A 21,915-nucleotide genomic window follows, 5' to 3' on the forward strand; every position below is an offset into this window, starting at 1 on the left:
TGTGTGGCCATATTTGTGGCTCACCATTCAGTATGTTTTGGTTGGACACTAGTCGAAAGATGCAGCTTGGGTGCCAGAAAGACTGAGGTACCACATCAGTGAAGGGGCAGCCACTTGGTCCAGCCTGCGTGGAAGGGGCAGGGGCTGAGAGCCAAGGCAAAGCACAACATCTTATTGTAACACTTTTGACATACTCATTTTTTCAACCCTAAAAACCCCAACCTTAAATGTACAGGTTTTTGAAGTTAATTACCAAATAATATGTGCAACTGGCATAATCACCTAATGCCTCAGCTTCCCTCTCCTGTTCTCTGACCCAACCACGTCGGGCTCGGGGGCTCAGTTTACTTGCGTCAAACCCTCGCCGATTGGGCGGTCCTGCTCACTTCAGATTCTCCCCAGTACACCTCTGCTCTTGCTACTGTCCTCTCTAAAACCTTCAATGACTCCCCACTGCCTGAACAATAAAGTTCAAACTGTCTGGCATGGCTCAGGACCTGGCAAGGGATAGAAGTACACTCAGAAGTTGTACACTGGGGAGAACATAAGCAAGGGAGTATTTACAAAAGTGCAGGCAGGTTTAGAGAAAGCAACAGGAGATGGTGAATCACAGGAGGGGGGAGCTGCCAACAGCTGGAATCCCCTATCCCCATGCCCCAAGGAGAAGGGGCAGGGGGACCTGCCAGTGACTGGTATACCCAGAGGTGAAGCTGTGGCTTCTCTATCAGAATGGAAAGCAGAGAGGGAAAGCAGAAGGGAAAGCAAACGTCAGGGAGGGATGTACTCTAACTAAACTCTCCTCCTCCGTCTGATTTCCCATTGCCTCAGCCTACGCAGGAGACAGAGGACAAGAGACCACTGAAGCAGCCCACGAGATCAGTCTCACAGACAGAACAGCCTCCTGTGAAGACACAGGACACACCCCCCTGGGTTCCTGGCTCAGCCCATAACTGCCCACCTACCTCCAGGCACTCCCACTCCAGGCTGTCCACCTCACTTTGTCAAGAAATCTCTCTGGGGGGCCTGGGGGGCTCAGTTGGTTAAGCGTCTGACTTCAACTCAGGTCATGATCTCATGGTTCCTGGGTTCAAGCCCCACATGGGGCTCTCCGGTATCAGCACGGAGCCTTCTTTGGAATCTCTGTCTCCCTCTCTCTCTCTCTCTCTCTCAAAAATAAATAAACATTAAAAAATAAATAAATAAAATGTTAAAAAAAAAAAAAAGAAATCTCTCTAAAACTCAGACCCGATCACACAACTCCCCCTAGGAAAACCTTCTTCACTATCCACCCAGCAAGTCCAAGCTCCCATCATGAGACCCTAAGACCTGTTATGAGCTCAGTTCACCACCTCGCTCACCATAACTTTATGAATGCAAGTGTTTGGTTCATCACAAACCCCTTCAAGTGACATCCTCTGTCCCTGGATGCTGCCACAGAGAGGGCCTGGCTGCCAAGGAATCCACCGTTTTCAGCTTTCAAAGACTTGGAGCTAGGCTCTGGTTGAGTGGTCAGCTGTGCCTCCTGGGACCAGCAGAGGGCACCCTGACATTGAATGCCATTGAATGGCCAAGACTCTGGAGACCACATCCCGGGAGGGGGGCTGCTGGAGCTCTGAATTCAGCGTGGCGCCTGAAGGTAAGACCTTTGCAGAAAGCTTAGAATCCTGCTTTCAAACTTCTTTTTTACTGCGGTCCATTTGGAAATACATTTTACCTTGCAACCCAGTTCATACATACATGTAAATTTATTGTCCACTTGCATTGCTAATTTACCAAATTCTGACTGATGGAATTTCACAATGAAATGAATTTTCAAAAAATAAAAAATAATTTAACAACATTAAATTTAGTTAATCAAAGTGGACCTTTGTTGTTTATACCTTCAGCAAATTAGTGTTTTAAATAATTTGCTTTTATATAACTGAAGACTTTTTTGGCAAAATATTCAGATTTTTAGTTACTGAATACATGACACTCTTTAAAATGTAGGTAACAGAGGCACCTGGGTGGCTCAGTTGGTCAAGCTTAAGACTCGTGATGTCAGCTCAGGTAATGATCTCACAGTTCATGGGTTCAAGCCCTGCACTGGGCTCTGCACTGACAGTGTGGAGCCTGCTTGGGATTCTCTCTCTCTGCCCTTCCCCTGCTTGTGTTTTCTCTCTCTCTCTCCCTCTCTCTCTCCACCCCCCCCCCACCACCAAATCAATAAATACACTTTTTTAAGATGTAGGGCAACAAAATATTATGACAATTTGACTGTGTAAGGTCATAAAGGCCTACAGCCTCCTTAAAATGAAACACCTGATTTTCATGAGTTACTTATTTTCTCAGGAAAAGGGTGTGTGAAATTTTAATGAAAACTAGAAAGGTATCGGATTCACAAGTCATTCAGATAAAAATGTCTGTAGGGATTTGTAGGGATAAAACTGCCATCAAATCTACAACATGTTAAAAGATAAACTGAGAATTTATTTGAGCAGAAATTACTTCGAATCAAACAGCATCCAATCCCGCAGATAGAAAGGAGCTCTGAGGAGCTGTGCAAAATGAAAGACTTTCATAGGCAGAAGGGAGTGGAAACAGGGAACTCAAAGTTGGCAGAAAATCAGGTTGGTTATTGATTGCTGCAAGGTTACTTTCCCATAGGGGACCGTAGGAGTCTCAGGCGGATTAGCTAGCCACTGCTGATCAGGTGACTCCCGACTGACTGGGTTTTTTTTACCCCTGGTTTCAGATTTACCCCTCCATTTCAGGGAGAGTTGAGACTGTAATTGAGCCTCAGTTTGGTGACCTGGGGCTTAGAATGAACAACTCTGGTTTGGGCCCGGTACCTTGTTTTATAGGAGACACAATAACAATGATCTCATATTTGGATTCACGCTCCAAATAATTATCTTCCTTAGTTTGCATGAAAGAGATATCACCAAGAGCAGGAAACAAACTATGGGGACACCTTGCAAGTGAATGGAGATTCCCAAAGGGTCTACAAATGCAAAATAAGAAACAATGATTTTGTGAGCTTGGTTACAACTGGAGCTAGTCACAAAATGATGCAGTTAACAGTTAAAGGCAAATCCCTCACACAGCCTGTGTGAAAACTGTTACTGTTTGAGACCAATGGAGCAAAATGGAAAGCTTCCATTCTCAAATAATAACTACTAATAGAATATTAACTTCAATTTATCATTTCAGACTGGGGTGCCTAGGTAGCTCAGTCAGTTAAGCATCCGACTTCAGCTCAGGTCATGACCTCGTGGTTCGTGAGTTCGAGCCCCGAGTCAGGCTCTGTGCTGACAGCTCCAGAGCCTGGAGCCTGCTTCGGATTCTGTTTCTCCCTCTCTCTCTGCCCCTCCCCCCACTGACACTCTGTCTCTCTCTCTGTCGTTCAAAAACAGGTCCAGGTGCAGACATGACTTACTGGGAGGTTTCTCCCAATCTGAAGACCTGTGAACTAAAGAGACAAGTTATCTGTCCACACTGACCCAACATGCAATGGTGAATAGGCATAGAGTGGCCACATGAGATCTTCCTGTTAAAAGGAGACCGTCTAGACATACATAGCATTCCCTGGTTCATAGCAGTTTGGAAGTCCGGCTGGGAACATATCACCAATTCCTTGACTAGGGACCCCCCCTGGGCCTCAGGAGCAGGTTCTAGCCCTAGACTATCAGTTCTACCCTCTGAGTCATCTTTCCTTTTCCATATGGAACAGCCGATGTTTGCAGCAGAGCAGTTTTCTCAGCCTGTTTCCTTCTTGCCCAATGACAGCTGGAGGTCTGTGTTAGTTTCCTATCACTGCTGTAAAAGAGGCACCACAAACTTCATAACTTAAACAACTCAAACATGATCTTACAGTTCTGGAGGTCAGAGGTGGAAAACAGGTCCCACTGGGCCAAAATCAAGATGTTGGCATGCTCTCTCTGGAGGCTCTAGGGGAGAATCGTTGCCTTGCCTTTTCCAGCTTCTAGGAGTCACCTGTGTTCCATGTCTCCCTTCCACCTTCAAAGACAGCAATGGCTAGTTGAGTCTTTTTATTTTTTTTAAGTTTATTTATTTTGAGAGAGAAAGCAAGTTGGGGAAGGGCAGAGAGAGGGAGAGACAGAATCCCAAACAGGCTCCGCACTGTCAGTGCAGAGCCCGACACAGGGCTTGAACTCACAAACTGTAAGATCATGACCTGAGCCAAGAGTCAGACGTTTAACCCACTGAGCCACCCTTAACCTAATCACACCTGCAGACCCTTTTTGCCACGTAAGGTAACATATTCACAAATTCTGGGATTAGGATGTAATCTTTGGGGCCATTATTTTTATTGTACTTATATATATTATTATGCTATATATAATTTATATATTATTTATTATATTTATATATTATATTATATATTTAGTATATAGATATAGATATATAGATATAACATTTATATAACATTTTATATGTTAAGGCCCCTCTTTATTTTTCACTTCTCTGTCCCTTTCAGTCCAATCTACTTTAATTCTTTTAAAAATGTTTTGCATTCTCAATTTAGAATCAATTCCATTAGGGGAAAAACACACCTACATTTCTTTTCAAGACAGTTTTCTCCACCTTGTGTTACCTGTGAGGCTTCTGGTTCTTAAAGGACCTTTCAGGCATGCCCTAAATCTCTCTGAGGTCTTACAATTTCCCACTGGTGTGCAAGAATACATATTTTAGGAGACATGACGTAAAAGCTACCAGTCCTCTTTTATCAAAAAGACAGGAGATAACAAGTTAGTGTGAATGTGGAGAAAAGGGAACACTTTTACACTATTGTTGGGAATGTAAAATGGCACAGCCATTATGGAAAACAGTATGGTGGTTCCTCAAAAAAAGTAAAAACCAAATCCCACTCCTGGGTATGTACCTGAAGGAACTGAAATCAGGATCTTGAAGAGACACACCCATGTTCATTGCAGCATTATTCACAATAGCTAAGATATGGAAGTAACCTGAACGCCTGTAAATGGATGAGTGAATTAAGAAGATGTGGTATACATATACAATGGAATAGTATTCAACCATGAGAAAGATGGAAAACTTGCCATTTGCAACAACATGGATAGACATTGAGGGCATTATGCTAAGTGAGATAAGTCAGACAGAACAAATACTATATGATATCTCTTGCATGTAGAATCTGAAAAACCAAAAACCTGAACTTGCAAAAACAAAGAGTAGAATGGTTACCAGTGGGGAAACTGGGGAGATGTTATTTAAGGGGACAAATTTGCAACTCATAATCAAGTTCTAGAAATCTAATGCACAACATAGTGATGATAATCAACAATACTATATTATAAACTTGAAAGTTGCTAACAGACCAGATCCTAACTGCTCCCAATATAAAAAAAAGAAATTATGATTATGTGATATGATAAAGGAGTGTTAGCTAAATACTGCAGTAATTATACTATAAAATATAAATGTATCAAACACATTGTACATTTACACGGTATTATGTATCAATTATATCTCAATTAAAAAAAAAAAGTTGCCCATCCTTAAGACCTGGGAGTGGCCAGGAATGGCAAAATTCTACTTCATTCTAGTAAGTATTGGTTAAGCAATCACAGAGCCCACCCAGAGTCAAGGGGAGGAAACACTGACCATCCCTCTCGTGGAGAAGAATGTCAAATAATTTGCAATATATTTAATCTGCTCTACCAAGGAGCTATGGACTAATTGTTACTTTCATTATTTCACATCAATCCACTCCCATTTTATTGCTCTTGATGAGGCAATAGTAAGAATGGCAGCTGGGTTCCAAGATCTAGATCAAGTATCCTGACCTCCAGAAGAGTGGAAGAACTGTGGAAGTTGCTGGTCTTTGAAGGCCTGGACTCAGAAACTGGCAATCCTTCATTTCTGTCATATTCTATTGATCAATCACAGAACCTGCACTGACTCAAGAAGAGTGCACATAAATGCCATCTTTCAGTGAGAGAAATGTCAAGGAATTTGCATTTATTTTTAATCTGTCATAGTCTGCCTTATTTCTCTTCCTCACTTATGCAAAATACACATATACCCACCCGAGGGCTCCCAAAGTCTCATCCAGTTAAGGCATCAGCTTGATGTCAGACCTCATCATCTAAATCAGGGAAACTATGGCCTGCCCACGCATTTACACATTGTGTATGGCTGCATTTGTGCTACAGAGGCACAGCTGAGTAGTCATGACAGGGGCCATATGGCCTGTGAAACAGGAAAGATTTACTGTCTGGCCCTTTACAGAACAAGTTACGCATCCCTGGTCTAAATCATCTCCCAGTGGGATTTCCAAAGGACTCTGGAGTCAGAATAGTCAAAGAAAAAAACAAGGTCAGGAAAGTAGTTCTTCTGCTGATACAAACTTGTAAACATGACTCATCTTGTATCAGAAAATCTAGGAGGGGAGCTTAACTGCTATCAGAAACTGTATTGCCTGATGGTGCAAACTGTTTCCAATTAGGAGCCCAACCCTATAGAACAATGACTCTTCATCCTGGCCATACGTTAAAATCACTTGGGAGCTTTCAAAAAATACCAATGCCTGGGCACCTGCCAAACCAATTGAGGCAGTCACTGGGGATGGGACCCAGATCTGTAATTTTAAAGCTCCTCAGGTGACCTAAAGTCAGTAGGTGACACGAAGAGGGTACAAACCATAGAGCCATGCTAAAGGTGTCATGTTTATGGAGTCAGAAACAAGGCTATGTTTGTTTATGTTTATATATAATTATATAGTATAAATGCTAATCCACAAGATAATCCTACCACATCAATCACATTTTATATGTGTTGCTTGAAGTAGACTCAATCATCAGTCCTATATGTGGGCTCATACCCTCTCCCGTGCAAAACCTGAATTCAACCACTGATGTTTGGTCATCTTCCCTATCAGAGGTGGCACAGGGACAAGTTCCTTGTCTAGAACTGTCCCTCACCCCCATTTCCCATAGGCTGGCTGACCAACTGAATCCCTAAACCCCCTATAGTCAGGCAGATCCTTGGTCACTGCTGCAGTTCGTCCTTCTCACTCAGACAGGCTCCACAGAGGTGGGCACAACACCTCTGAATTTTCCTCAAGACTCCTGCCATCTCCATACCCTTCCTGACACAAAGCTGCTGCTCCTGGGTGCTTCCTGCCTCACCCCATCATCAGCACCCTTTCACTGTCCTCACCGTCGGTCCAGCTGGTGCCCAACACAGCAGAGATCCATGCCACCTGGGCATTGCTGATGTCATGGGCCCACCAGTGAAAGGGTGCAGAAGAGACGGTTATCAATACTAACACTACTACTACTACTAATGAACTTTCATTGAATCCCTTCTCATTCCTCATATCAATCCTATGTAAGATAACTTTTATGATCCCCATTTTACTGGTGGGCAAAATGAAAGTGGAGAAGTTTAGTAACTTGTTCAGATTGCAAACAACTGAACAGAAATTTGGCCCCAACAGAGTCTGACCCCAGAGTGGTGTGGTTAGTTACCAATGTTCCCTTACGAATGGGTCAATGAGTTGGAGTGAAAAACTAATGAGAGAAATACATATTGCCTGAGCCCAATGGGCAAAGTGGGGATTCAAGGCTGGTGAACTGAGGTATGTTCACTACTCACAATCTCTGGTACTGTTTTTCAGGAATAAAAATCAAATCCATAACCTTAGATATGCATACTATTCGAGACCCGAACCAGTAAGTTCTGGTTCTAGAAGGCAGGGTGCTCAAAGCAGTTCCAGACAAAAGCACCACAATCCCAGGTGACCCTCCACCTTGCTTTATTCAGCAGAAATGGTTCTCGTTCTCTCTCACTTCCCACCTGGCCTGTATAAAGCCACTCTCCCCATGCAGCCCTCAGCCACTCTCTTCTCTGGGATGGGCAAAGGACTGCCGCCTGGGGAACAGCCTCGAAGACCAGCTAGTGGTGGGCAAGAGTGGATGGCCCCAAAGGGGTTCTGGATCTAAAAGAAGCTTACGTGGAAGGGTTGGAAGGAAGAAGGAGCCAGGGGGAGAAGGAAATTCCAAGAATCGGAATGTTCTTGGCTCCTGGGCCAACTCAGGTGTAAGAATTTGATGACGGTGCTAAAGGAAAGAGGGTGTTGTACCAGAAATGTCAAGAGAAAAAAAAAAAGATCATTTTTCTACGACTATGGCTGACCCAGTTTTCTGACTTTTTCCACAGACCTTTTATATATCAACTTCACACTCAGAGAAGCTCGTACCAAGAAAGATCACTTTTTTTTTTCATTGTCTCTAAAGGAGAGCCCTGTCCTTCCTGTGATAGAGTCAAAGAGCCAAAGCATCTCTCATTGCAAAGGAAGGTAAGAGATGTGGGAAAGAAATGTCCCCTGTCCTCCCAATTCAGAGAGGTGGGAAGCCTGACTGCTAAGGCTGAAAACCCAAACTTTAGCAAAGATTGCCTGATCTTTCCTTTTTTCCTTCACAAAGTAGCCTGGCTACCAAATAAATTCTCCTTTGTATTTCAGAAAAAGAACATCAAAGAACTGAACTCACTGAACAATGAGGATCTCTTCACCTTCCTTAAGGAACAGTTTGGCTCCTGTTTCACTTTGGAGTCAGCTGTGCATCCCAGATACTTTGTCTATACTTCCAACATACACACAGACAACCTGTGGGAGTGAGGAAAGATCTAGGGAAAGAAAAAAACACTCAATTCAAATTTGAAAACACCGATGTGAATCTCAATACAGGAGGAGACTGAATACACAAATATCTGGGACAACAGAACTCAAACCCTCAGCTTCTATAGCAATGGGCCCAGAGTCAGAAGTGTTCAATGGCTGCCAGCTTTTCTATTTTTGTCCTCACTTCCATTTCAGGACCAATCAGAGAAAGCCAACTATGCTCTTCAAACCAAGCACCTAGGATGCCCCAGCTCCAGCATCCCAGACCAACAACGCCAGTCAATAGGCACCTTTTTTACCATAAAGCTTACCCACTCCTCTGTCTGCCTTTGAATCACTGCCAAATGCAAGTGATGGAGGCTTGACTCCTCTGCTACAGCAAACTCTGAATAAATAGCTGCTGTGTGTTCTTTGAGTAGTCTTCATGATGAGACCTTCTCTAAAGTCCTGATATAGAAGGGAAGCCATTTTAGATTTCTAAGTCAGCATGACTGTACATAAACTTTGTTCCAACCCAAAGCCTGATTTATGGCCCATCAAATACACATTGTACACCTGCCTTGTAAATGCACAGCCTAAGGGAAACCACCTTGTCCTTAAGATCTCTATCTCCCTGCATTCCTTGACATTAAAACCTGTGATTCCTGCCTATATGTTAACCTGTTATCTTTTGGGCTTTTGCAAGCTGTAAAAAAGAATATAGCCCTGTAAAAACGGTTTATTCTCTGGAGCACGTTTTTCCCTGCGAAGAGGGTGTTTCCCAGGCAACTGTCCTAACTTAGGCTCAAATAAAACTCTCTTTCTTTAGAGATTCTAAAAGGTTTGTTCATTTTGTGTCAACATTTATCTCTATAGACAATAGCAAATAATAACATAGCTTCCCCCCCCATAACATGCTGTCTTCACCCAGCAAGCATGTGGGCTTTGCTTTCAGTGTCATTTGTCCCTTTATTTTTTTAAATGTATTTATTTAAAATCAAATGAGTTATCATACAGCATAGCATTGATTTCAGGAATAAAACCTAGTGATTCATGACTTACATATGACACCCAGTGCTCATCCCAACAAATGCCCTCCTCAATGCCCATCACCCATTAGGTCCATCCCCCCACCCAATGCCCCTCCAGCAACCCTCAGTTTGTTCTCTGTATTTAAGAGTCACTGGTGGTTTGCCTCCCTCTCTGTTTTTATCTTATTTTTTCCTTTCCTTCCCTTATGTTCATCGATTTTGTTTCTTAAATTCCACATATGAGTGAAAGCACATGGTATTTGTCTTTCTCTGACTTATTTCACTTAGCATAATACACTCTAGTTCCATACATATTGTTGCCAATGGCAAGATTTCATTCTTTTTGGTCATTGAGTGATACCCCTTTGAATCAGCACCCCTTTGAATCAGCATTTTTGTAAAGTGTATGTCATTTGGGCTATAAAAAGTAGAGTGTGGTTAATTACAAAGTTCTAGGTGAAATAAATTTCTGGGAAGTGATGATCTCAGTGCCTGTGGGTTTGCTGCCTTCCTAAACATGCCCAACCTCACCCAGGTGCTTCTGTTTTTCGAGATATAGCCAGGCTCTACTGGTTATCTCCTCCAGGAGGCCAGCCTGGACAATGCAAGCTCTGTAATAAGTGATCGTGTAGATGCTGGATGAATTCTAGGAAAGTTGGTCCAGCTGCAGGTGCATTGAGAGAGGTCCAGTGGGGTCCAGGGTCCAAGGGGTATGGCAAGGTACTGTCTTTGAGTCCCCCGTGGGGGAGGATGGGGCAGTGGGTGTGAACAGGTGGGAGGAACCAATAACAAAGAACCTGGAGAAGCTGCTTCTGGGAAACCTGAAGGCAGGCACAGGTCCCTCATGACTCATCAGGGTTTAGGTCCAAAGCAAGGCAAAGTCCAGATGCTAAAGTGGGGTTAGGCTGCCAGGCAGGCAATCAGGATAGGAACTCAGGAGGCAGGTACAAATTTGGGGGCAGGGGAGGTTGGAGGCTTATATGGGTTTGGTTTTTTCCTAGGCTGCATGTAACAGATCTAATGATTAAAGTCTGGGTGATTCCTACCTGCTCAAAAATTGTGATCTGCACTGGGAAAACCTAGTGAAAATTTGGAGTCTGGAGGTTGGTGCCTCCTTTTGTTCTGTTGTTGATCTTTCCTCTTGTATACTTTTTTTTTTTAATTTTTATTAAAAAAATTTTTTTAACATTTATTTATTTTTGAGAGACAGAGAAAGAGCATGAGCAAAGGAGGGGCAGAGAGAGAAGGAGACACAGAACTTGAAGCAGGCTCCAAGCTATCAGCACCGAGACATGGGGCTCGAACTCATAAACCACGAGATCACGACCTGAGCCGAAGTCGGATGCTTAACCGACTGAGACACCCAGGTGCCCCTCCGCTCGTATCCTTTAGAAAGGCAAACCCTGTTTGTATCATCTTAAGACCAAAGCCACCAGGTTACTGAAACACTATGCCTTTCCTTTAGAATTCAGTGAGCTATGCTATTACTTTCTAACTGAAAATCTTGATACACAATTAGCTTACTCATTTGATTTATCTGCTGATACAGAGTCCAAAACAACATGACTAATATCGAAAAATTAAAGTGACTTGATGAATAGCCAGATTTAACAATTCAATTGCCTTTTTCTTTGACTACAACCCAAAGAGAATGTATAATCAACATTACTTTGTAGTTACGATATTTTCAAGAATTCTCCACTTTGTATGGTAGCGTAAGTAACTTAACTAATATTTAATGTGTTTTGTTTGTGTTTATTTTCATTTTGGGAGTTCTAGCGACTGACACCTCTTGTTTGACAGTGGCATCGAGCCACCGATGTGTGTTGTGAGAGGTCCTTCAATTTCATTATGCAGCCTTGAGATAATTCGGAATGGGCTCAGATGAGATCATAAATATCCTTAGTCTGATACTGGCTGGAAGACGGACCGGACCTAACTCTTAAGGGACCATGCCTGGTACACTGGAATAAATATACTTATATATTTATTCTTGAAGGACCATGCTTCATAAAGATGTGGGGCCCCACATCTTATCTACTATGAAAGCAGCCACTTTGTAGCTTCTATGGCCCATGCATTAACAGTTGTCTTTCTCAGCCCTGCGGAGCTCCAATAAATAAATAAATAAATAAATAAATAAATAAATAAAATTTTAAAAAAGAAAGAAAAAAAGGAGAGGGCGTGATTTGCAGTGAACTTAGATTGCAGGAGGCAGACCAGCCCCCTTCCTTAGCAAAGCAGTGTTTTCCCTCCATCTTGTTTGCTACCTGGTGAGTGCTGGTCTAAGTCCATCTTTCTCTTAAAGGATTTTGCTGACTGAGCCAGGAAGTAATTAGCACATACTAACATTATGAAATTCGCCTTGCTTTTCCTCTCCTTGGCAGTCTTTAGTAATATGTAGGCTACGGCTACAGTTCCAGAAAGCAGATCAGGGGCCAGGATCTGCTTTGGGGCTGTGTAAAGAATACGTTTCTCTTCCCAGATTTCCAAGGAAGAGCTCCCTCCCACTCCCACCCATCCCCAGAGAACTGGTTGTCAAACATTTGCCAGCGCATCGCTAGGTGTGTGTCTGCTGGGATGGGGGTGGGGCGTGGCAGTTGGGCAAGCCACACAATCCACTGGAATGTGGGAAGAAACCACTAAATGTCAGTTCCTATTTTATTTAGTCTTTGTGAACTTTCTACTTTTGTGTAAGTTTCATAATGGACTAATGCCCATATTTCAAAACGGAGTGCCCTCAGTTTTGTTTCATTGATTGGGGTAACTAGGATCCAAAATGCTTGGAGGGCACCACTCCTAAGGCTATTATCTCTGTGCAGTTAACTCATTGCCAAGCAGAGTACAGGATGGATACGGGTCTTCTCCTTCTATTCCCAAGACACCTTCCTCTTGCCCTCACCTGCCTCACCTTACCCCAGGATCTTGGATGGGGGCAGGAGGAGTGACCAGCTATGAAAGGAACCTCTGATTAGGGTGCTTCTGTTCTTGCTACAGATTAAATTCCCTGAGATTGCCCTTTTACAGGCAATCCTTTCTAGCCCACATGCAAGGGTCTCAGCCCTAGCCCTCTACCTTCCTGTGGCCTCAAACATCACAGCCCACTCAAAATTTCTCCCCCTCCAAGTCTTTCTGCCTTATAAGCAATTTAGCATGTAAACACTATGGGTTTAAAACCTGATGTAAACACATGGGTTATCCATTTTCACAGATAGGTTCAATCCAAATTCCCATCACTTACTACTTTAGGACCTAGGAAAAGTAACTGTATCTCTCTAAACTTCCTCCTCTGTGAGAAGGGGGTAATAATAGTACCTCCCTGGAGGGGGTATTGGGAAGATTAAAATGCTTATTCAAGCGAGTAGCACTTAGCCAGGTATCTGAGCCATATAAAAGACTCAGAACATGTTGATCTTTATTCTTCTTAACCCTCTTTCCTGCAGCCTGTCACTGGGGGCATCATGCTGTCAGCAAAGCCTTGGTGGGACAGATCCTTAGAGGGCCAGTGGAAGAGTAGAGTGGGGTGGGCGAGAAACTAGGTAGGAAGTACCTAGGAGACTACACAGGAAATCATCTGATGGGTGACATTTTAGGACCATGGACGCCTGGTCCCCCCTGCCCTGAGATTCCGGTTGGTCTGGGGAGACACCCACACATGCTCTGTACGTTGCATGTCCAGCACTAGCTTTGGGCTGTCTTCCTCTTAAATATTTCCAAAACCTGTCCTTCTTTTACTTCTCTTTCCCTCCCATCGCACCCTGAGTCGCGCCCCCCATCGTCTCACACTGAGGCTTGTGCTGCATCGTCGTTAACTGGTGTTCTCGCACATCATTCCTGGCCTGACCCGCGTTCTTCAGACTCCCTTCTCAAGGCCACATCAGAGGTGTCCGTGTTTTACTGTGCTAGTAATTATCTCCTCTGGGGAGTCCGTTCTCAAACAACAGCGGGAGCAACAGCAGCAGTGGGAGCGGCAATAGTGCCTGACGCAACCTCCCTCGCAGAGTCGCGGGGGGGCTGGCCGTGCGCCTGTGTGCGCTCACCTCCCGTTTACCAGCGAGGAGGGTCACCCGCACTAGACCTGGGACTCATGCTGAGGCCTCCCGACTCTGCCTGTGCAGAGGATGGTGACTTGGGCAGACAGCGGTCACAGTACCTTTAAATTCCAGCATCTGTCACCAATACTGCCTGTGTCACCTGGGGCAGGCAGCCTTCCTCACGCCTTTGGTTTCTGCCCTTGAAATTTCTTAAGGTTATTGTGAGGTTCATGCAGTAGCCTGTGATCTAGATCTGTGAGGGCAGCCAAGGCACGCTCCGCGGTGAGGGTTTCGCGTGCGCCCTCTGCTGGTCAGGTTTCTGTTTTTCGTAAATTCTTTGAGAAGGTCCGCCTTGCCAGCCTCATGGCAAAGGTCAGAAGGGCATGGAAGAGTCCTAGGCTCAAAACCTTTCTTCTCCTGGGCCACTCAGTGATATGTGTTCCCTGCACCTCTCTGGAAAGCCCGAGGCCCATCCAGGGTTCATCTTTCTTACTGACCCTCCTGAGATTCGTTTCCACAAAGGAAAAGCCTTCGGCCTCATCCCAGCACCCTTAGGTACCCCCAGCCTCTGATCCTCTGACGCCCCTACGAGAACATCGTGGCACCAGCCTCGTGCCCACCCTCATCTGTCGCCACCCTCATTGGTTCACCCAGGGGCCTTACTTGAATAGGGAGAGCTTTGTGAGGTGAGGCTCATGTCTGGCTCCAGGGGGCTTCTGTCCAAGTCTGGAATCAGAGACAGTGAGGTTAGCACATGACAATTGGGATTTTCCAGGGGTTCAGGAACATCAGGGGCCATGCTTTACTTATTGTTGTATGTTTTGAGAAACGCTAAAGCAAAGAGACAGTAATGACAAAAAATAGCCTTCCTGGTCAAAAATGGTAGAAATGGAGATGAAATAGAACGAACTCAGTTTCTGGATGCAGAACTCTGTAGAAGCCTTAGTTATTAAAAACACATGCGTTGCATTAATTCAGGGGGTATAGGATACATTGCCCACAGTACTCTGAGAGTAATCTGGAAGCTTCTAGCTGATAAAACATTAAGTTTGAGAAATGCCTGAATGAAATCCCTGGTCACAATCCAAACAACCTTTGCACATGGAGAGCACATAGCACCTAGGGAAGAAGAAAACCCAAACGCTGTGCTCTGGTATGAAGGCAGTCTTGGCCTTGCTCACTGATTGGCTGTAGTGACTTGCCTTGTAGTGTACTTGACTGCCTCTCACCGCTCTGAGCCTTCCCTTCCTTGTCTGTCCCTCCAGCTCTGACAGTCGATGCTTCTAAGAAGCAGGAAGACTGCACCTTGGTGAGGAAAGATGGTGGAAGGTGGAGCTGCCCCAGACTCAGTTCAGACAGAGACTCTCAAGGATTGTGTTGGAAGTCAGAGGAAGCCTTTACTGCTTCCACACATGCCACAAACAACGGCAGAGTTAGGAGTCGATATCACCATTTGGAGTCCCCCAAGGTTGCATAATTATAGTATCTGGTGCTTGGACCTTCCTGGTGTCCACTCCTGCTGCCTAAGGGACAGGAGGTGCATGGTGGCCACCACATGGCCTGTGTTCCAAGAGCAGGAGCAGCGCTTTCCAAACCTCTCTGTTGGCAGATCCATATTTGTCAGACAAATGTCTTACTTTTAGTTTGGGAATTCTGATTTCCACGTGTGAGTTGAAGGCCCCTGTTACGTGCCCCTCCCTTCACACTTCATGCACTAGACAGTCATTTGGGTCAAAAGCCTCCTCTTTTCATATGCCTTGAGCCAACACCAACACCAGAGTGCCTTCTTCCATGGGATGATCGAAAGTCCTGAGCCAGGGTACTTTTCCCACCGTAGACCCAGACAACTCCTTCTACTGCAGGGCCTTCTCCTCTGCCTGGGCAGGCTGGGGGAGGATTCAGAACCATCCAGCTGGTTCACTTCGAAGCCCCAGATCTCCGGGTGAAGGTGATCTGTTTATCTATCACCTTATGCACCTAGGCACCCATGACAGAACTTCATTTTCCCTTCAAGGACTTCTCTGGTCTAATGCATTTGCCAGAGAAGTTCTCAAAGGTCACTTACCATGCAAGGTCAACAGGGAGGAACCGGTCTGTGCACAGACCTACAAGGTCCTGCTTTAGGAGTTATGTTTTGGTCCTGGTATGGATGCTTTTGCAAGAATCTTACCTTCTGAGCAGCACTGGGACTCGTCTCCTTCCTGGTCTTCAGACTCCATTTTCACACTTGAGTCCTCCAAAAATGACATATTTAACACAATGAAATGACTCAACAGGAACCTGGGATTAAAGGCAGGAAGGAGGTCAGTTATGACACTTCCGAACCCAGGAAACCTTGCTGGGCACCACAAGTGCTTAGTAGGCCATCAGCCTTGCTCTCTGCTCAGAAATGTTTGCTGTGTCCAGGAAGGCCTTGTAAGAATGGACCATGCTTCTCCTATCACTCCTTCTTTGATTTTTGGACAGCAATGCTTTCTAAACAGTGGGTCATAATATCATTTTCATGGATCCTGACAACATTTGATAAAAATGAAACAGAAAGCTCAAAGTGCATTGCTCTAGTCCTGGGATTACCAAACTAACTACAGACCACAGGACAAATCTGTCCCACTGCCTTTTTTTTTTTTTAAGTAAAGTTTTATTGGAACACAGCCATGTCCTTTTTTACATGTTGTCTATGGCTGCTTTCTGGCTTCAACAGCAGAGATGAGTATTTGAAAGACAGATCATCTGGTCAGCAAAGCCTAAAATGCTGCTGTCCCAACATTTACAGAAAAAGTTTGCCAACCCTCTGCTGTAGTCTAATCTTTGCAAAGAAAGGCAGGTTTTTTTTGTTTTGTTTGTTTGTTTGTTTGTTTGTTTTTGTAGCCTCTTGTCATAGAAAACTGAGCCTCCAAAGGTCCCAGGAGGCTCAGCTCCTAATGTCTTGGGGAAGGGATGACACAGGAGTTCTTCACTGAGAGGACTTGGAGGAGAGAGATTTCTAAACACCCCTCAATTCTGCAAGTCACATTTCACTCACTTCACAAAGAACTTTCCCCAACATTAGTTCAGAGAAGGAAGTGAGGAAATAATTGCTATCTCCATTATATAGATGAAAAACCCAAAGGTAGTAAATTCTCAAGGGTCAGAAGTTTGCAGAGATGGGCAGTTTGTGTGGAAACCCAATCCCTTGAGAAGGGCTTAGGAGCGGGACAAAGGGGGCTAAATGGTTTTGCAAAAATAAAAAATGGCAAGGAAAGGCTCCGGGGCTTGGCAGCAAGGACAGTGAATGATAGGATGGCCACAGTGAAGGATGGCCACTGGGTGGCTCTAGGGGGTGGGGACACCCGACAGATCTTTAAGGGCATGGAGAGTCACCACTTGAGTTTAAGTTATTTGCTATTTGGCTGCATTCCCCACATCTACAAAGCACAAATCTCTTTGCAGTTTGGGGCTAGATCAAGGCACACAGGGAATTGGTGGCACTGGAGAAGTCAGAGAATCTGGCAGTCACATGACATTAGACAAAGAAATGTCTGGCAGAAATGTGGGTACTAAAATGCATGAAGACAGTGGTGGTCCTGGTGGGGGACAGAATGATGCCCACAGGCTGAAGTACTTGGGAGATCCCTGTGAGCCACTTCTGGAATTTCCCACCTGTATCCAAATAAATGCAGGTGGTTTCCCCAGAGCTCCCTAGAGAAGCAGTGCATTCAGCCATCTGAGATCCATGTCTTTTCACCTAAGAACACTCAAAATATTTAGGGTCCCCAAATCTCTTTTCTGAAGACCAGTACTTTCTAGATTCTTCTTCTCTAGCAGCTGAAAGCAGAGAAAGCTAGCATTAGCAGGGCTGGCAAGTTTCCTAAGCTCAGCGTCTGCCTGGCCCTCCAGCAATGCCCCGCTTATCGGCAGAAGCCCCCCTGGAAGACATTCAGGCTGCTCATGGGGCTGAGAGCAAGGTGGTCTGGGCAGGTGTCAGAGATATCACTTAGAAAGTCAAAAAATCCACAGAAGGGCATGCTTCTAATGGGAAAAAAAGCAAGGCAGGTCCAGATGCTGTTCTGCTTCCCCATCTATGTCAACTGGTCTCTTGAACCCGCATCAGTACCACCTACCTGCGGCAAGGGTCCCCACGCTCTGTGGCTCCTGGAGCTCTGCTTGTCTTCTCCCTTCAGGATCTCTGATGTGGAGGGGCCAGGTCTGGTCCTCGTTTTGAAGAATCGGTTTGGGAGTGTGTATGCAAATGTAGCAGTGCATTCCTTTATCCAATAATAAGCAGCATCTTAGGTATCAGTCATTACTCATTGCCTGCCATTTTCCACCCCAAAGGAATAAACAAATTCCTGTGGAGTAGTGTCACTCTGCCAAGGACTGTGCCACATCCATTCAACACGTTTCAAGGCACTTGAGACAGGCTGTGTGGCTGCCGATCCAGTGCAACAGCGAAGGTGTAGGAAAGAGACACGAACGAAAGGAAAGGGGAGATGCAGTGTCCAGCCCGGACACCGAGCCTGGGAGGTGTGGGCAAGTCCTTGTCCTCATGGTGGTTCTTTACCCCAGTCCCAGAGTTCAGCCAGGTGGGGCCCCACGTCCCAGAGAAAAACACTGTCCTTTCACCTCTCCTTAAAGAGCACTCCAGGACATCACTGACACCCCCATCCACATCTCCTCTGTTCACTCTTCTTCAATGGGGACATGCAACACATCCCCAGCGGACCTTCCTTGATCAAGCCCACCAAGAACTGGCTTCTTCCTACAGCCTGTTGGCTATTTACTTATTATTATTATTATTTTTTTTTTTGGCATTGCATTGCATTTGCTCTTGTCAGTTAATAAGTATGGTTGTGTTTTACAATGCTAAAAACAGCTGGTGCACTCAGAGGAAAATCCACGTGACCAAGCAAGGTCATAGCCACTGGGTCACCAGCAACAGCACAATAGCACAGGGGCAACAGTAACAGCCACCACGGTCCTCTGTGTGCTCTCAGTAATCCAGGGCTGGACTAAGACCCCTGCATTCCTTATGTCCCCAGATCCTGTGCTGATCCTGGGGCTGGGGCTGTCCTCCCAGCTTCCACTGTAAAAGCCAGAGCAGTCTACCGAGGTGAAGCAATTTCCCTGAGATCACGAACTGAGTTCCAGGCAGCCTAGGCTTTTCTGAGAACGTCACAGCTCTGTCTTTTAAATGGGGCACAGACTAGGGTCTTATCTTCAAACCTTCTTCCATGCTCACATCTACATAACACGCAATGACAGGAATGTGTCTGACAAATTATTTTCCTTCCCTATTTACAATGCATCCTGCCTTTCCTAGTCAAGATGATATCTCAAATAGTATTTCATCTCATCAGTACTTTTCTACGTTATTTTTAACTGCCGCAGGGTATTTCATTATTGGTCTAAAGATCTGAAAAATGTGATCCCCTTGATAGCTGGAATAGAAATCTCTAAATTGTCTATTAAATGCCTAATATAGAGAGATCTTTGGAGAATTTCTTGATAAGCCTTTGGGATAGGGATGAGATTGTGAAGGAAAATGTGAAGTTAAAAAATGGGAAACCCAACTGAGTATAAATTCTGTCATCCAACAGTCAAAGAATTAGAATGTTACTGAAATCGGTTTGATTCCTGCATCCTGCATCACCATAGGATGCTGGCACTTCTCATGATTTGTCCAGGCACGTACAGCAGGAGAGGCAGCAAGGTGAATTCCCTGCCGTAGACCTAGCCAGGCCTGAGGAGCTGGACAGTGCTTGAGGAACAGAGACAGCTGCAGACTCCCACAGGAGACATGCAGCCTGCAGTCCAGAACATAGTGGCCAAAGGAGAGTGGGAATGCTCTGTGGGAAGGCTCCCACACAGATAGCACCAGGTCCCAACAGATGGGAGGGCACAGCAATAAGGAATCCAGGTCAGGTGGTAGCCACATACCCAGCAGACCATCCAACCAGCATCTGAGAGGCCCATAAGCAAGGTCTCATCATTGGCACGAGGTTCAGGAGACTGGCAACTTTCAAGAGTCCATAGTGTTAAGTAGTGAGTAGGAGCGAATCCAGAATAGAAAACAGAGTAAGAAAGCAGAGAAAATTATGTAAGTTCATGTTTGCCTTAGGAAAGTTTTTGGAAGTCATTAAAGGGATGGCTGCAATCCCCATTATTAGTGTTGCTATTAGCTAAAATCTCCTGACTGCCAGTCTGCTCCCTTTCTTTAAAAAAAAAAAAAAAAATGTTTATTTTGAGAGAGTGAGAGAGAGATAGGGAGGGGTAGAGAGAGAATCCCAAGCAGGCTTCCCACTGTCAGTGCACCGCCCGATGCGGGACTCAATCCCACAAACCTCGAGATCATGACCTGAGCCAAAATCAGGAGTCGGATGCTTAACAACTCAGCCACCCACCCGCCCCCAGTCTGCTCCTTTCAACCTTACATTTTTTCCACCAACGTCTGCATGTAAATGTTTGACATGTATTCTGTAGTTGTTATGTACGGTATTTTATACATGACCATGAAGTCAGATGTATTAATTCTATTGAGCAGATCCTCTCTATCCTCACTGTTATCTTTTATTCTATCAATTATGTAAGGGGGATATTAAGATCTCCTACTATGCTGTAGATTCATAGATTTATTTGGATCTTGATTTCGGCATTTTGAAGCCATGTTAATTAGGTGCATATAAATTTATAATTTTTATATCTCTCTGGTGATCTGAGACTTTTATCTCTAAGGAGAAATCCTCTTTATCTCTACGAATGCTTATTGTCTTAAAGTCTACTTTGTCAGATACAGAAGACTTTTAATTAGTATTTGTGTGGTATATCTTTTCTCATCCTTTTCCTTTCAATGTTCTCCACCCTTATGCTTTAGATGTATCTAAAGCAAACAGCATATAATTCAGTTCTTTTTGCTTTGCGTAATCAACATTATCATACAAACCACTTACATCAACTCTAAAACATCATGGATTCTAAGATACACCAAAGTTTTATAGATCAATAAGAAAGAGAAATGCCACCAATTAAACCATGTCATAACATCTCAACAACAGCCCTATCAAATGCACAGATCAATCATACCAGCTTCTCCATGCGGCAAATTTTCTTTCATCAATTCCAAGGAATTTGGCGATTTCTCTTGTTTTACATTGCACATATCTCAGAAGCAAAGTATAAAGAGCTTCATCTACTTGTGGGTAGCCTCTTTTTTGGGTCTCTGAAAGTTGTTGGTATTTGGCAAAAAAAAAAAAGCTTCATTAAAATTACCTGTTTACCCCACTACTCAGTTTCCATGCCAAGTCAGAGGGCATCTTTTTGAAACATTTTCAGCAGAAATTAAACTCAACACATGTAATAACAATGATCCACAAAACTCAACTGATGACCAAGAAAAAAAAACTCTGACAAGTTAACACACCCTGACAGGGTTCATATGATGCCATAGCCTGTCATGTGTTTCCCAATTTCAGAAATATAAAAATATAAGTAAATGTGTGTCTTTTTTTTAATGTTTATTTATTTATTTATTAAAAATGTTTTTAATATTTATTTTTGAGAGAGACAGAGCATGAGCAGAAGAGGGCAGAGAGAGAGGGAGACACAGAATTCGAAGCAGGCTCCAGGCTCTGAGATGTCAGCACAGAGCCCGATGAGGGGCTCAAACTCACCAGGTCATGGGATCATGACCTGAGCGAAAGCCAGACACTTAACCGACTGAGCCACCCAGGCCCCCTTAATGCTTATTTATTTTTGAGGGAGGGAGAGAGACAGAGCACAAGCGGGGGAGGGACAGAGAGAGAGGGAAACACAGAATCTGAAGCAGGCTCCAGGCTCTGAGCTGTCAGTGGGGCTTGAACTTGTGAATCACAAGATTTGAGAACTCGTGAGCCGAAGTAGATGCTCAAGTGACTGAGCTGCCCAGGCACTCCTTGTGTGTCTTAAAATCAATGAAATAGAGCATTTGGGTTTAAAAACCTACCGCTGTTATGGTGTTTTTTTTCATTACTCCTATTCTGTTTCTCCTCCCCCTTCTTGCTTTCTTTTGGTTTGAATATTTTTTATCATTCCATTTCTCTCCCTACTAGTCTGAAATGTATATACCTCTATATTTATTTTCAACTCTTTTGGTGCTTATCCTAGAAGTACCCCATGTATCCTTAAGATTCATGCTAATGAAGAACTTTATTCTCCTCTCAGACAATTCAAGGATGGCAGAACACCTCCATCTACATCAACTTTGCCC

At 44.3% G+C, this 21,915-nt stretch overlaps 1 protein-coding gene across 9 annotated transcripts in view; it reads right to left on the reverse strand.

Annotated features, from left to right (window-relative positions):
• Nucleotides 1–21,915, reverse strand: part of LOC125937436 (interleukin-36 gamma-like) — a 123,639-nt gene that overhangs the window by 20,305 nt on the left and 81,419 nt on the right. For 2 of the 9 annotated variants that reach the window (XR_007462378.1, XM_049652134.1), the window contains exons 3-6: nucleotides 17,795–17,938; nucleotides 15,865–15,974; nucleotides 14,358–14,420; nucleotides 3,854–3,999 (exon numbers count right to left, since the gene is read on the reverse strand). Coding sequence is in view for 5 of the 9 variants with exons in the window: in XM_049652131.1 (XP_049508088.1) it covers nucleotides 14,358–14,420; nucleotides 15,865–15,974 (173 nt within the window). In the remaining 4 variants the exon portion in view is untranslated. The other 7 variants (XM_049652132.1, XM_049652135.1, XM_049652133.1 and 4 more) reach the window with 6 other exon arrangements.

Source organism: Panthera uncia (assembly GCF_023721935.1).
Source record: "Panthera uncia isolate 11264 chromosome A3 unlocalized genomic scaffold, Puncia_PCG_1.0 HiC_scaffold_12, whole genome shotgun sequence".
NCBI lineage: Eukaryota > Metazoa > Chordata > Mammalia > Carnivora > Felidae > Panthera > Panthera uncia.